This window comes from Lactuca virosa, chromosome 1, assembly GCF_052849685.1.
Source record: "Lactuca virosa cultivar CGN04683 chromosome 1, Lactuca_virosa_CGN04683_v6, whole genome shotgun sequence".
NCBI lineage: Eukaryota > Viridiplantae > Streptophyta > Magnoliopsida > Asterales > Asteraceae > Lactuca > Lactuca virosa.
The window spans coordinates 302,324,625-302,339,168 of NC_136426.1; the positions used below are offsets into that span (position 1 = coordinate 302,324,625).

The 14,544-nt window shown below is 33.2% G+C and overlaps 1 protein-coding gene and 2 long non-coding RNA genes across 15 annotated transcripts; 2 read left to right on the forward strand and 1 right to left on the reverse strand.

The window, feature by feature from the left end:
- The first annotated feature begins 448 nt into the window (after window positions 1-448).
- On the forward strand, window positions 449-1,937 carry LOC145109852 (uncharacterized). Its single transcript, XM_079046984.1, has 2 exons — window positions 449-1,000; window positions 1,629-1,937. The coding sequence occupies exons 1-2, from the start codon at window positions 547-549 to the stop codon at window positions 1,685-1,687; spliced, it is 513 nt and encodes a 170-aa protein (XP_078903110.1). The 5' UTR covers window positions 449-546; the 3' UTR covers window positions 1,688-1,937.
- A 644-nt stretch (window positions 1,938-2,581) lies between these two features.
- LOC145167575 (uncharacterized) lies at window positions 2,582-7,542 on the reverse strand. 10 transcript variants are annotated; one of them, XR_013741259.1, is made up of 11 exons: window positions 7,263-7,542; window positions 6,676-7,169; window positions 6,174-6,258; window positions 5,937-6,075; window positions 5,775-5,818; window positions 5,562-5,623; window positions 5,429-5,471; window positions 3,343-3,433; window positions 3,140-3,250; window positions 2,960-3,021; window positions 2,582-2,873 (listed from the first exon to the last, which is right to left on the reverse strand). It is a non-coding gene; the product is annotated as an uncharacterized LOC145167575 (long non-coding RNA). The 10 variants fall into 10 exon arrangements; XR_013741257.1 differs by having other exon boundaries at window positions 5,429-5,480; XR_013741254.1 differs by having other exon boundaries at window positions 5,429-5,818; window positions 6,676-6,761; window positions 6,883-7,169.
- A 2,221-nt stretch (window positions 7,543-9,763) lies between these two features.
- Window positions 9,764-12,985, forward strand: LOC145109862 (uncharacterized). Of its 4 annotated transcripts, none has more exons than XR_013709280.1 (8): window positions 9,764-9,815; window positions 9,923-10,239; window positions 10,317-10,438; window positions 10,512-10,565; window positions 11,257-11,377; window positions 11,517-11,604; window positions 12,525-12,775; window positions 12,850-12,985. It is a non-coding gene; the product is annotated as an uncharacterized LOC145109862 (long non-coding RNA). The 4 variants fall into 4 exon arrangements; XR_013709289.1 differs by having other exon boundaries at window positions 10,321-10,438; XR_013709278.1 differs by having other exon boundaries at window positions 9,923-10,438.
- Window positions 12,986-14,544: the final 1,559 nt, after the last annotated feature.

Genomic DNA, 14,544 nt, shown 5'->3' on the forward strand with positions numbered 1-14,544 from the left:
CACCCGTAAGAACCAGTAACCGCATCCTAACGGAGAGTCTCTTCAAATCGATTGAAAAGTCGACAAACCCTTACTAGAAGCTGTTTTTTGCAAATAGTGTTGCATTAGACATGTCACGTGGCCTAGAAATTTCGAGCTTTCGACAACTCAGCAAAATTACGCTTCAGTTATAGTTATATAAGAATATGGATATAAAACATTTAAGTCTTTCTAACTATTTGATCAAAATACCAACTCATTCGTTAAATTTTCTTGCTCTAACAGCAATCATAGTAGTCACTAAGATATTTGTTGTCATTTTATGATATACATGAAAATTGAATATTTTGTTGAAAAACCCACCACAATATAATCATCTTTATGATTTTGCTATTTTAAAATCCTTAAAAGGGTATTAAGGGAAACACGGTTAGTAATTTATCTTTTAACGTGAATTGGACCCTACCTTCGTGACAAACTTGACCCTTTCAAACTCTTTCTTTCTTGTTCTTCTCTTTTCAAAATAAAAACATCAAAATACCTCACCACAAAACATAACAAAAAACAATGGCATCAACACCCCACCATTACTACCTGCCTATGCATACACTCATTCTATCTTTATATTTTTTTCTTTTTCTTCCAATTCTACCCCTTACCACCTGCAATTCAATCCATGATCTCCTGCGGAGTAGAGGGTTACCAGCAGGGCTCTTCCCACAAAATGTGAAGTCATATGATCTTGACCAAAATGACTATCTGCAAGTTTATTTGGAAGAGCCGTGTGAGGCCAAGTTTGAGAACAGGGTGTTCTTTGAGAGTGTTGTCAGGGCTAACCTGAGCTATGGCGGACTCATTGGTTTGGAAGGTTTGTCTCAAGAAGAGCTTTTTCTTTGGTTGCCTGTGAAGGGTATTAAGGTCATTGATCCGTTATCTGGTTTGATCTTGTTTGATATTGGGCTTGCTTTTAAACAGCTCTCTCTTTCTCTTTTTGAAGAACCACCTATTTGTGTTCCAAAAGGTACTACTCTCTTCAATCTTCACTCTCATAGTTTTTTTTGTTTTTTTGTTTTTTTGTGGAGTGTGGAATTCTCTGTCACGACTTTTCTGGATATCAATAGGATCAATCGACATCGAGGATTTACTTTTCCCATATCTTAAATTATGATTCTCATATTGAAATTCAATTTTGTTGATATAAATCTTCAATAAGGTTTCCAATTTATTTTGGCCTCATGACAACCTTTTCATCTTTAACTTTCACTTACGAGGGAGCATTAATATTCATTAAAGCGACATGCATGGTCACATACCCTGAAAAATCTCATATTTCAAACGTAAATATAAAATCAAAAACCATAAAGCGGACATGGCAAATGAGTTGAAACCATTGAAGGAGTATGAATCATAAAAATGTTTTTCAACTATCTTTTAATAATTATGGCCGGTCATTATCCTGACAGTCATAGCCTATTTAACTATTTATAAAGTATCTTTTTAAATAACTTGTCGAAAAGAATCACCATCATATTTCGGATTTTGGTTGTTTGTCAAAAAAATGATTGTTAGGAAACCAAACATGGTGTGAATGTTTTAACTTTTCTTGAAAGTGGTATTTAAATAAATTATTTATTATCATTGAAATGCAGTTGGGCAGTTGGAGAGTTATGGAAGGAAGGAGTTGGGATATCAAAATCTTCAAAGATGAAAAGAAATGGAAACGAGAACAAAGGATGGGTCTCTAATTCCAAATGTTTTGTTTTGGTTCTTTTTGTCGCTTTTTGCTTTTTGATTTTTCATTTTCATTTGGTTTTTGTGGTTTTGAGATTTTCCACCAATACTTTATTCTTGTTTGAGAATGAGGAAATGGAAAGGGGTTAAGGATGATATGTCTGGAATCGAATAATCATTAAAACATATGTTCTTCAATTATTAATTTCATTTAGTTTTTGTTTTTAGTTTTGGAAAGTAGCCCAAGGAAAATTATATGTTCTTGAATTATAAAGAAACAATCACATACACCAAAATTAGAATTGTTAATGCATTTAGTGGATCCATCTATATTATTGTAACTAGACTAGATGAAGGTCACCTGCATCATTAGCGCGGGTTTAAATGGTCAGAAGTTTAAAAGAATTTTTTTAATTTATTATTATTATTATTATTTTTAATATATTGAATGAAAAGTTGGTACATTGATGAATCGAATAAATCTACAAAAATAATATTCAATAAATTTTCATTTCTAGAAATGCCTTCTAAATGTTACCCCAATACTCCACTTCCAATGTTTAGCCCAATAAACTTGAATAAATCTAACATTTTTAGCTTCTAAATTGTCAACTCTTTCTTCTTATGGTGTCTCCTTTCAGTCATAAGCTATGACCAATAACCAATAAGTTCTTTTTCACAACACATTAGAAACCAAAATCAGCTTAATGTATATGTGTTCTTCCAAAAGATGATGCTCTAATTACACTCTCATTGTTCTATATAACGAAGTCCATTCATAAATTCAATTACAAATTGTGTCGTTATAAATAGAACTAATAATATGTTTACATGTGTGGTTTCTCATATACTTTTGTAAGAGCTCAACCAATTCATGTAATTTTAAACTTGAATTTAACTCTTTGGGTAAATAGCAAAAAGGACATTCAGTTTACACCAAAATTCTAATTTGATACTGTATTTTTTGTCTCAAATTTGACACTGTGTTTCCAGTTTGTTACAATTCTGACCACTTGACCGGTCAACCAGGTTACAAGCTGACGTGGTTTGCCTCCGATTTAGGAGAAGGAATTGCATTCCAAAATCTAAGTGTTTCATCTCCAGCTGGAGTCACAATCGTCTTCATAACCAGTTAAAGATAAAGTTTAACAGCGTCACACAATCTGTCCATTTTCAAACGAAAAAGCATAATTATTTTCAAAAACACCATGAAAATTAACGATTAATCATCATTATATCATAAGATTACTTGTCCATCAAGTGAGATTGCAAGGTAAAGAACTTTGTATGTATGCCCGTAAGAGTAGCCAACTGCAATTCCATTTAAGATTCACATTTATAAGCAATCTTATACACTCTTTTTGACAAAAGATAAAAGTCAAACTTCCAATTTTAGAGAAAAAGTCAAACCCAAATGAAAAGATCACACCTTTGATATATTGGGGTCAGAAGTGAAAAGTTGAAAGGTTTTTTCCAACCATTTCATTGTACATTAGTACCCTTCTTTCCTCCATTTTTAAAGTAGTCTCAGCACCGTTGACTAAATTTCATGAAATAAACTCGATAAATTATCTACTAAAGAATATTCTTTAACATAATGGAAATAATTAAGCTAAAGAAATATGTATTTACCAGCAGATGGTTTATTTAGTTCCGAACCTAATATGTTGATGTTTCTTTCTAGTTTGGTGTTCTGATCCGTCACAACTGAAAGCTACTATCACTGCATCATGTAAATCAAGCAACTATTAGATTGTTCTTCCAAAGAGTGGAAATCTTGTTCAAATAACTATCTACTTTATAGACATTGATTGATTAGGGAGGAAGGAGTCATTACCTTCCAACCCACTGAACTCACTGTCACGTCACTTTTTCTTTTTTATTTATCTTCATTTTTTCCAACCCACAACACACGGAAACCCAATCTTTATGAAACCACTCAACCCATTCAATTAAAAAAAAATACAAAACAATCAATGTAAAATCTTAAATAGCAATAGAGTTACCGCCGGTACCACTCCCGCTTCAACGAGTTGTTTAATTGGTTTCACTAACCCACTTCATCATCTCTATCTACTTTCTCTCTCTCTCTCTCTCTCTCTCTCAATTTCTCTTCTACCATGTTTTTTAAAACTTATACCTTAGTTGTTTTGTATTTTTTTTTAATTGAATGGGTTGAATGGGTTCATAAAGATAGGATTTATGTGTGTTGTTGGTTGGGAAATATAAAGAAAAATAAAAGAGAAAATGTGATGTGTCAGTGGGTTGGGAGGGAATAACTCCCTCCTCCCTTAAAGACAATATAGAACACAACTTTTGTGATACCTGGTGTGTTTTAAATACATTGATCAAGACCCACGATCAGAAAAAGAATAAATTTTTGTTCTCACCTAAATCTGTGTGGAGAAGGAGAGAATACAGAGGACCCAGAAAAATGTTACAAACAAAAAGGGTTATTATCATAAAAGCCCTTAATTTTACACAAAAATATCGGTTATTTCCGAAGTCGGATTTTTTGTTCATTAATGCCTCAAATACCGGTAACTTAGTTCAATTTTCAGCATGAACTTTCATAAAAAAGTAGGGCTAAAAGGATTCAAACCAGGGTCTCCAATTTCTCCATCTACGACTTCAACAACTGAGCTGGACTGAATTTTATAGTTTTAAAACTCACAAAATATATATAATAACTATGGATTGAAATAAGAAAAAGAAGTAGGGTGCAACAACAATCGAACCTGGGTATCCCAATTAAAAAACTAATGGCTTAACCATTAACCTAGGTATGTTTTCTAGAAATATTTCCTTAGGAATTAAATATAATATCTACAATTATGTTATTATTTAATATACATATATGTTTAAATATGTTTTTAAATGTGTTTTTAAGGGTAAAAAGTATGTTTTAATATACATATATGTTATTATTTAATATACATATATGTTTAAATATATTTTTAAAGGTAAAAAGTGTGTTTTAAAGGTATAAATATACTTTAAGGGTATTTATATATTTAAAAAGCGTATTTATGTATTTAAAAAAGTATGTAAACATTTAAAAACGTATTTGTATAAATACGTTTTTATACGTATTTATATATTTACATACATACAAATGTGTTTTTAAGTGTATTTATGTATAAATATGTATATATAATTGCACTTTTATACGTATTTATATATAAATGCATTTTTATTATTATTATTATATATATATATATATATATATATATATATATAATAATAATCATAATAATAATAATAATAATAACAACACATTATATAAAAATACGTATAAACGTGTTTATATATACATATTTATACATGTAAATACATATAAAAATATATTTACTTAAATACGATTTTAAATTTATAAATACATATATAAATAATAATAATAATAACTAGAAAGGTTTCCCATGCTCCGCATGGGTTAGGGATTTTGATTTGTGTCGGTTAAATTTGTTTAGATTTGTTATTATCAATCTTAAAAAAATCATCAAAACAAAACATGCGTATGAACACTTTAAATCCAAAAACATAAGAAGCAAACATTTTTCAAAATAGGGAAAGCAACATCAGAATATATGACCATTTTGTCCTTTTTCGTTAATGTAATTAAATAAAATGATGATATAAACTTCTTTAGACTTCCAATTAAATCCATTAACTTCAAAATTAAAGGTACATCACATTTTCTCCATGCTTCCTCCTTTACCTGCCAACATCGTATCCAACCTTCTTAAATGTCTTCAATTTTCCTTTATTCCCTAAATGAATAAGTAAGAGTTTTGTACGTTTGCATATAATCACGTATCTTAATTGTCATTTATAAAAAACATTAATTTTACCTGCAATGGTGAGACATAGCTGCATCATTCTTGTAAGTAATAGTTTTACATCTGTCCATTAGCTTTTAGGGTGTTTGATGCAAATATGAAAAAAAGGTCGATGTTTTATACGGAATAAGATGCTACTATAAATAACGGCTACCAAAACAAAATATGAAGAACCAGTTATAATAAAGTATATATAGTATCAGGTCAACTGGAAAGTAGATTTACCTGATTGTGTGAGTTACAAACAATATCCAAAGTTTTTGAGATTGCTTTATTTTTGTAAGTAGTGGTCCATATGTGATACAACAAATTACCAAAAAAGTTAAAAAAGGAAAACTTTTGTAATTTGCTTTACAATTAGATAAAAAAAAAACAAGAAAAGAGTACCTGATTAACAACATATCCTTTTTGTTAATCTTCCAAAGCTAGTCCGTTTCAAATTCGGATGACTCCAGCTAAAACAATATGGATTTGATACCTTAGGAGTCTACTTTGTGGGCCACACATAAGGTTTATCTGATTTAACCTGAACAATTAGACATTATTATAAGATATAAATTATATTAATAATTGACACTTAGAATGTCATAAACTATAGGAATATTATCTTAAAGTTAAACATACACATTCAAAAAGATCTTTTGGGTAGTCATAAATTGCATATGAGGGATACACATTGGTAATTTCCATCAAAGATCCATCTGGCAACCTAAAGCAACAAAAAAAAAAAACTCACAAAAAATTTCATTTCCACAAACTGTCACCACTAGCTCCGTGAAGAATTAGCAACGGTAATTCAGTTTTTGTATTTTTTTTTTGCAAATGAAAGGGTAGTTCCGTCTTTTCACAAATTTAATTAGGTGCAAGAAGTTGGTTACAAAACCTATCAGTTGAATGGAAAGTAAATTATAAAGGGGATCTTCAGTTGAAATCAGTTTTAACCATCAAAAGTGTAGAAAACATTTGTAGTCGTGTCATATATGTTGATCATACGAGCTGAAGTGCAACTTTTTGCATCAGAATGTCCTCTAAATAAAATTAATTTATCCCCCAAATCAACTAAAAAAATGTAGAATGATTAAAAAAAGAATAAGGGAGTCAAGTAAAAGGATCTATTTGGTCATACCTAGTGACAAAGCATAACATCCTGGGTTGCAGTTCTATATTAGTTGAATTTCCCAAATGCTGCTCACCACTTGAAGTTCCACCTATCTGAGAAGTATTTAATTTTTATAAAAAGATGAAAACCTTCTTTCAGGCATTTTACCAAACAGTTGGGGTGTCTAATACGCAAGTAGCGAAGAAACATCAAATCACAACAACCACATATTACCTCCAAGATTGCAAAAGACACGAAATAATCATTGTAACAATCTCAAATTTATCTCTTAATATTTCATTCAAGGAAACCACTCAATGCTTTAGGATACATATATGAACATACATATCAAAAAACAGATTGAAATAGGTTACCCAGATGAAGACTTTGGTAGAATACCGAACCCTAGATTGCAACAGACACGAACATACACATAAAAAAAGAAGACAAATTGATTTCACGTCGTTTTAGAGAATAAGTGTGTTCGATTTGTGGCTTCCAAAGTTGTAGCAAATTGTAACCTGAAAATTGCATACAAGGTCAAAGGGTGGGATAATGAAAATTGATGGCGGGATGAAAAACTCACGGATGAAAATCTAGCTTACTTCACTTACCTCGAATCCGAAATCAAAGCGTAGTTACCTAGGAACCACAATCGATATTGAAAGAGGCGGTTTAATACTGAAACGATAGTCGATTATGTCAATGATGTTGGAGGGAGTATGGATCGTGAGATTTTAGCAGCTTGATACACTTGGATGTACATACATTAAGAGGAGAAATTGTTCATAACATGCAGAAGTGAAGAAATCTTGTGGAGATAGAGAAAAGAGGAAAGAGGAACAGTTCTCTTTGAATGCAAGGGTGGACATCAGAAACAGATGATGGCGGTAGGTGGACACCCATCGGAAGATGAAGGGGTTTTTGGCTTAGTTTTTTTAGTTTTTTACTGCTAAAAGTTCTTTTTCCAAAAAAAAAAAAAAAAATGTTTGGCAAATCTAATTTTAAAAGTTACTTTTGGAGTTTTGATACAAGGAAAATGAACTTTTTGGAAAAGTCAGAAAAACCTGATTTTTTATAACTTTTCCAAAAAAAACTTTTGAGCTGTGAAAAGCTAAACCAAACACCCCCGAAGCAGGACACGTTCCATAAAGGTTAATGCAGGTACCGTGGTGCAAGACATACATGACACCAATCGATTTTAGGATGACACCAATCGATTTTAGGGTAAATAAAAATGGTGTTCGTCTACGAAGCCATGAAAAATAAGTGTCAATCATATATTACCGTTCATAACTTGGCCAGATCCTATATATATAATTAAATATGTTCTAGGAGGTTGAACCCACAGATCAAAAAAAATATATTAATGTTGGTCCAATGTTATTGTTCCTAAAGGAACATGGTTTTTATCTTATATAATAATAATAATATTAATAAATAACAAATAATAAAATTTATAATAATAATAATATTAAATAGCAGGTTTTAGATATTAAATATAATCTTTTAAGAAACTTTTTATAGAAATGTAGCTAGTCTAGTGGTAAGGTTCTTTGCTTTGAGGGGGAGAGACCACACTTCGAGCCTTTCTACGTAACTTATTTTTTTAACTCAGAATGTCCCTATTGTTTGCTTTTGTTATGCGCTTTGTCCGTATTTTTTGCTTTTGTTACGCGTTTGGTCACTGTCTTACCTAAAAAGACTATTATTTAAATAGAAAAAAAGTTGGTATAGGTAAGGTAAGGTGAGGGGTGGAGTTGGGGATATGTTTATTTAAATAAATTAAAAAATCAAGAGCAAAATAGTTTTTTTAGGTAAGACAAGAACCAAGCGTATAACAAAACAAATAGTAGGGATCTTCCGAGTTAAAAAATAAGTTAGGGACCAAACGTGAAAATTACTCTAAACCATAGGGACCATTCGTGTAATTTAATCTATTTCAAAATTTTTACTCAATGTAGGCGGATGACGTGGAACCAGCTCGTCAGCTCCAAATCTGCATAAACAGACCTCGTCAGCACCCAGTCAGCATCCTCAGCTGCCTCGTTCCCGGTTGTAGCCGGGCAATGGGCAAAACTAAACCAATTTTCTGGTACCTTATGGCATTAATGAACAAAAAATCCGACGTCGGGCATAACCAAAATTTTTGTGTAAAATTGAGGGCTTTTATGCCAATAGGCTCCCGTAAACGAATCCAGAGCTTTTCTCCCGACGAACCGTGTTCCGACCGAATAGAGGGCTGAGACTTTTTACGAAGAGAGGAGGATGAGAAGTAGTGAGCAGTACGTCCATGTCCATGGCAGTTTGTGGACCTTCTGGTTAGCCGCTTGACGGTGACGTTTCCGAGCAACTATGGTTCTTCAATTCCAACATAAAGTGAATTAGCAACTAACAGTCGATGACGATATTCTACGCTAATCGTTGCGAAATTGACCTATTTACCCTAAAATTAAAAGGCTTCGACACAAAAATCCCAATTTGCTTGTGCCCCTGACCCTAACCGTCGAAGGTACAACCACTAGTGAACCTGGTAAGAAAACTAGCTTTGAATTTCAGAAACAAATTATAGATACTAAGCCGAATACGGAGATAGTAGAAGGAGAAAGAGTCAATCGAAAGAGCCAGGTAAATCCTTTGTAAATTTGTTGCAGATCCATATCAAAAGTTGAGCGGAATCGAGGTAGTGAATTAAAATGAAAAATCGATGGAAAGAAATCGATGTTGAAGCTTTTTAGGAAGTGAATCGAATTTGGGTGGAAGTAACCTGTTGGTTAAGTTCGACGGTGGTAAAGCCTAATCATCCTAAAACAACATTAAAAAGCCACGTATCAACTAAATTGGTTATCCAGCATTGACCATCCATTGACCATTAAATAGTCAAAGGCAAATTTAAAAAAAAAAAAACGAAATTTAACAAATTATAATAAATATTTGTGCATTTTAGCACACAATAAATGTGAGAAACACTTGAACCTAGCTCATATATATATATATATATATATATATATATATATATATATATATATATATATATACTATATTATTAAACATATTGTCTCTTTTTTGAAAATTAAGAGGTACAATAGGTATTAACTCATGTACAATAATATTAAGCTTATGACGATCGAAGTCTGCAACCTACCTGCGTGCGACTACTTTGCAAGGTAAACATTAGAGTCGCACTTTTCCATATCTCAGTTCACCCGACACTCACCACTCATGATTCAAGAATCAATATTTATGTTTCTCTAAATTTTTTGTTACTCTACAGGTCTCTCTGCTAAGCAATTTTTTCCAATTCTCTTTATACCGGACCGAACTTTTTCTCAAGTAATTCAGTAAATGCGTATTTGTAACACCTATTTCTATAATTTCAAACATATTTCTCAAAAATCAACTTTTCTCACTTACACCATTTCATCGCTTTCCTATATACGTATTCTTCTTTTTTGACTTTTCCGGTGTTCATAACCTGCTCCGCCTCTCGCATACTTACTCTTTCCCTAATCAAGGGAATGGGGCGATGGTAGGAGCTCTCATATCACTGACTAAATCCCGATCAATGATGAATGGGGAACAATGACCAAGGTTATTTAAGGTTCAATATTCCAGTTTCATTACTATCACTACTTTTCTTTTTTGGTTATGAAATCCATCCAACATAGGCAGGTAAGTATAAACGTAAGGATGCATGTTGTTACAAATCCATATGAGTTCAATCTTTCACAATTATGGGCTATCTCCGATTCATTTAGCAAAGATCTGAACAGTAGAAGCTTGTTGGCAGGTAAACTTTTATTTAGCCTAATTACTTTTATCAAACATTAGTTTGGTTTCATATATATACTTGCTATGTTCAGGATTTGTTTAGACAAACAATAGGATCGCCATAGCTGCATCAATCTCACAAAGAGGTATAATTTTTTTCTTATTCTTTTTTTTTTGCTTTACGCCTGCAATGCAATCTCATCTTGTGTTGATTTGATATCATAATCACAATAGTTCATGAGGTTAATGAAATAGTTCGTAAATATTGTTGCATTTTCAAACCGTTAAACTCAGGGAGAAATGCCAAAAATGCCCCTATAGACTTAATTTTCTATAATAACTTCCTTGGGTTTCTTTTGTCTGGCCATTATATGTATGTTATATATCTTGAATATTACTATAAACTTTCCATTTGGATTCATGGCATAATTTCGTTTTTGCATCCTAGATTATAGTTATTAGTTACTGATCACGCATGATTTCGGATGGTTGTACGTACAATTAATTCGGATCAACAAAGAGTGCCATAATATGGTTGGACTACTCAAAAGGTCTTTCATTTCCTCAATTTCTTGGTTAATGGGGTCTGTATATTTTTGTTATCTTTTCAAAAATGCATTTAGAAACTCTGGCATGTTTTGATTCTATTAGTTTTAGAGTATCCATGTTTTACAGGACAGCATGTTTCATTCTTGAAGAATATCAGACTGCCAAATCATAGATTGCATTACATCTTAACTTATTAAGCTTTAAGTGTACTGTACATCTACATGCTATTGTCTTTCTGATTTTTTACTTTTCTGATGTATGATATTCACTCTTAATGTTTTCTTACAGTGTGTTGGTGAAGATATAGAAGATTTGGAATATACACCAAAAGCTGAATTTGAAGGATACTTTAAAGTGACAAATGTGATACATCGTAGGTCCCACCATCTTCTATTGAAGGCCTTGAAGAGTATTTCCATTTCTGGATCACATATGTTTTTTTATCTTAATATAAATCTTGACAACTTTTGGAAACATCCATCAGATGTCTTGTACTAAGTCTCTCAATCTTTTTATCTTTTTAAAATCTACATCCAACAATGTTGCAGGTAAGACAAGGTTGAGAGGTGAAAAAAGGGGTATTTGCTACAAGATCACCACAACGTCCATTCCCAAATTGGTCATATAGTCGCAAAAGTAAGTTAAATAATGTAGTTTGTCTTTAATAATCATTACAAGATACTAAATGCACTGATTTTGGTTCACAAGATTCTTTTTTTCTTTAGTTTTATATTTTTGATGTAAAAATATCACCACATTGTGTGAATTCCATTATGCATATACACAAACACTTAAGAGTAAACTAGGAATAAAACCGCTTTTTAAAGGTTTTTATTAAGGGGCTACATAGATTTATGACAATCCCTACTTTTTTTTTTGAAGTGACACAATTTTGATGGGATAGTTGGGTTGAGGCTCAAGTTGAAAGAACCGGTGATTTCTTGTTGTTAGAATGTTTTTTTAATAATTATTAATATGACAAAAAATAACATGAATATTGTTTGAGCATGCTGCCTTGACTAAGTTTTGTTGTCAATGGTGGTATGTGATGGAGGTAACAATTATAAATTATAATATGAAAAATCTCATAAGGCTTGGATTTAACTATTATAATATTGTAATATGGTTATTTGTCAATCATATTTACAAAAACTAAATGAAACTATATTTGCTATTTCATGCATTTAATTTATTTAGATAGCCTGCCATATAAATACATAAAAGAACAACTTTATAAAAAAACAATTTTTGCCAAATACGACATTCATATTCTCAAATATCTTCTAAAATGGGTCAATATTGGACAAGAAAATCGTGTTTTATTTTTATAACTAATATATATTAAAATTATAATAAAGATTTATCAATTAGTCCATTGTTTTTAGGCGTCATTTTTTTATCTTATTTTTACGTGTTTCTTGATAAATTTTGTATTAAACTTTTATTAAGTTTAATTTTTTATTAGTACCCCCTAATTATCTTGGTTTAAAAACTGGGTGCCCAGTAATACTTTTGCGAAATATTGATCCCTCAAATGAGTTATGTAATGACACCAGATTGAGAAAGCAGTTTCCAATTCAGTTTAGTTTCTCTATGACAATCAATAAAGCTCAAGGACAAACAATTCCAAACGTAGGTGTTTATCTACCAGAATCGGTATTCTCACGTGTCCAACTTTATGTGGCGTTGTCCAGATGAATATCACGTGACAATACCAAAGTATTAGTAAAGCCGGAGAAAACGTTTGATAATGATGAAATCTACATATCAAACGTTGTGTATAGAGAAGTTTTATGTGATTAACAAGGTACAATCAACAACTTATTATTTTACAAATTCTTGAAATATGTATCTTATATGTTCATTTGATGTTTAATGCAGAGCTAGCAGATGAAGCAACATGATTTCAGATTTGTGTAGTTTATATATTGGACAAGTTATAAATATTCAAAGCTACATGATTGCAAATTGTTGTAATTTATATATTGTAAAATCAAGTATGAACTATTATATGAAATTCTAGATGTATACTCAATTTCTGCCGTATTGTACGAGTATGCACCTAGCTAGAAACTATCCGCTTAAATGAACTATTCGATACAAAATAGTCTACCAAAAGGCCGCAATGAATAGCTCACGTCTAAATGAAACTAATCATCACATTAAAACTATCTTCCGAAATAAACTCTTTGCCGCCCGGCGTTTGGCGCTGGTAAACGACTAGTATATATATATATATATATATATATATATATATATATATATATATATATGGGAGCGTTCAATCGATAACATTTTCTTATCGCGATAACATTTGAGAACAAATTTGGACCATACAATTTTTTTAATTAAAATTATAAAATAATATTCATATAAATCAAAAAATAGTTACAAACAATTAAAAAACTCACTAACTAACACCACTCACCACCGAACCAACACCACCCACCACCACCACTCGCCTCCACCACCCATCACTAACCACCACCACCAACCACCACCCACCATCCATCACTACCCACCACCACCACCCACCACCACCACCACCACCCGCCACCACCATCACCACCCACCACCATCATCACCCAACCACCACCACCCACCTCCACCACCCATTGCCACCACCCACAACCACTACCTACCACCTATCACAACCACCCGCCACCACCACCCACCATCACCACCCATCACTAGCCACCACCACCACCACCACCAACCATTACCCACCACCACCACCCGCCGCCACTACCCATCACTAACCACCACCACCAACCACCACTCACCACCCATCACTACTCACCACCCACCACCACCACCCGGCACCACGACCACCACGACCACCACCCACCACCATCACTACCCAACCACCACCACCCACCTCCACCACCCATCACCACTGCCCGCCACCAACACCAACAACCACTACCTACCACTCATGACCACCACCCGCCACTACCACCCATAACTACCCACCACCACCAACCATTACCCACCACCCATCACTAGCCACCACCCACCACCACCCACCCACCACAACCACCACCACCACCCGCCACCACCACCCATCACTACCCACCACCACCCACTACCCATCACTACCTACCACTCACCACCACCACCACCCACCACAACTACCACCACCACCCGCCACCACCATCACCACCCACCATCATCACCACCCAACCAACACCACCCGCCACCACCACCTACCACCCACCCACCAAAACCACCACCCATCACTATCACCACCACTTGCAACCACCCACCCAGCCACCACCACCCATCATCACACACAACCACCACCCCGCCTCCACCACCCTCCGCCTCCACCTTCATCCCCACCTACAAAGATTTGTTATTGTGTTTTTGATTCATTAGTTTTTCTCGTGTATATAATCACATGTTATTATATGTATCGAGTCACAGGTGATTATATGTATCGAATCATATATGATTTATATGTAATTAAATACATATAATCACATGTGATTAAATACACGTGAAAAACTAGTGAATCGAGAATGCAAAAATGAATATTGTCCAAGTAAATCATATGTGATTAGATACGTATAATTA

What these genes read in the sequence shown, in the direction of transcription:
- LOC145109852 (XM_079046984.1), top strand. Translation starts at nt 547, where the DNA reads ATGGCATCAACACCCCACCATTACTACCTGCCTATGCATACACTCATT. An exon ending in ACCTATTTGTGTTCCAAAAG is followed by an intron (nt 1,001 to 1,628) that starts GTACTACTCTCT and finishes ATTGAAATGCAG; the next exon opens with TTGGGCAGTTGGAGAGTTAT.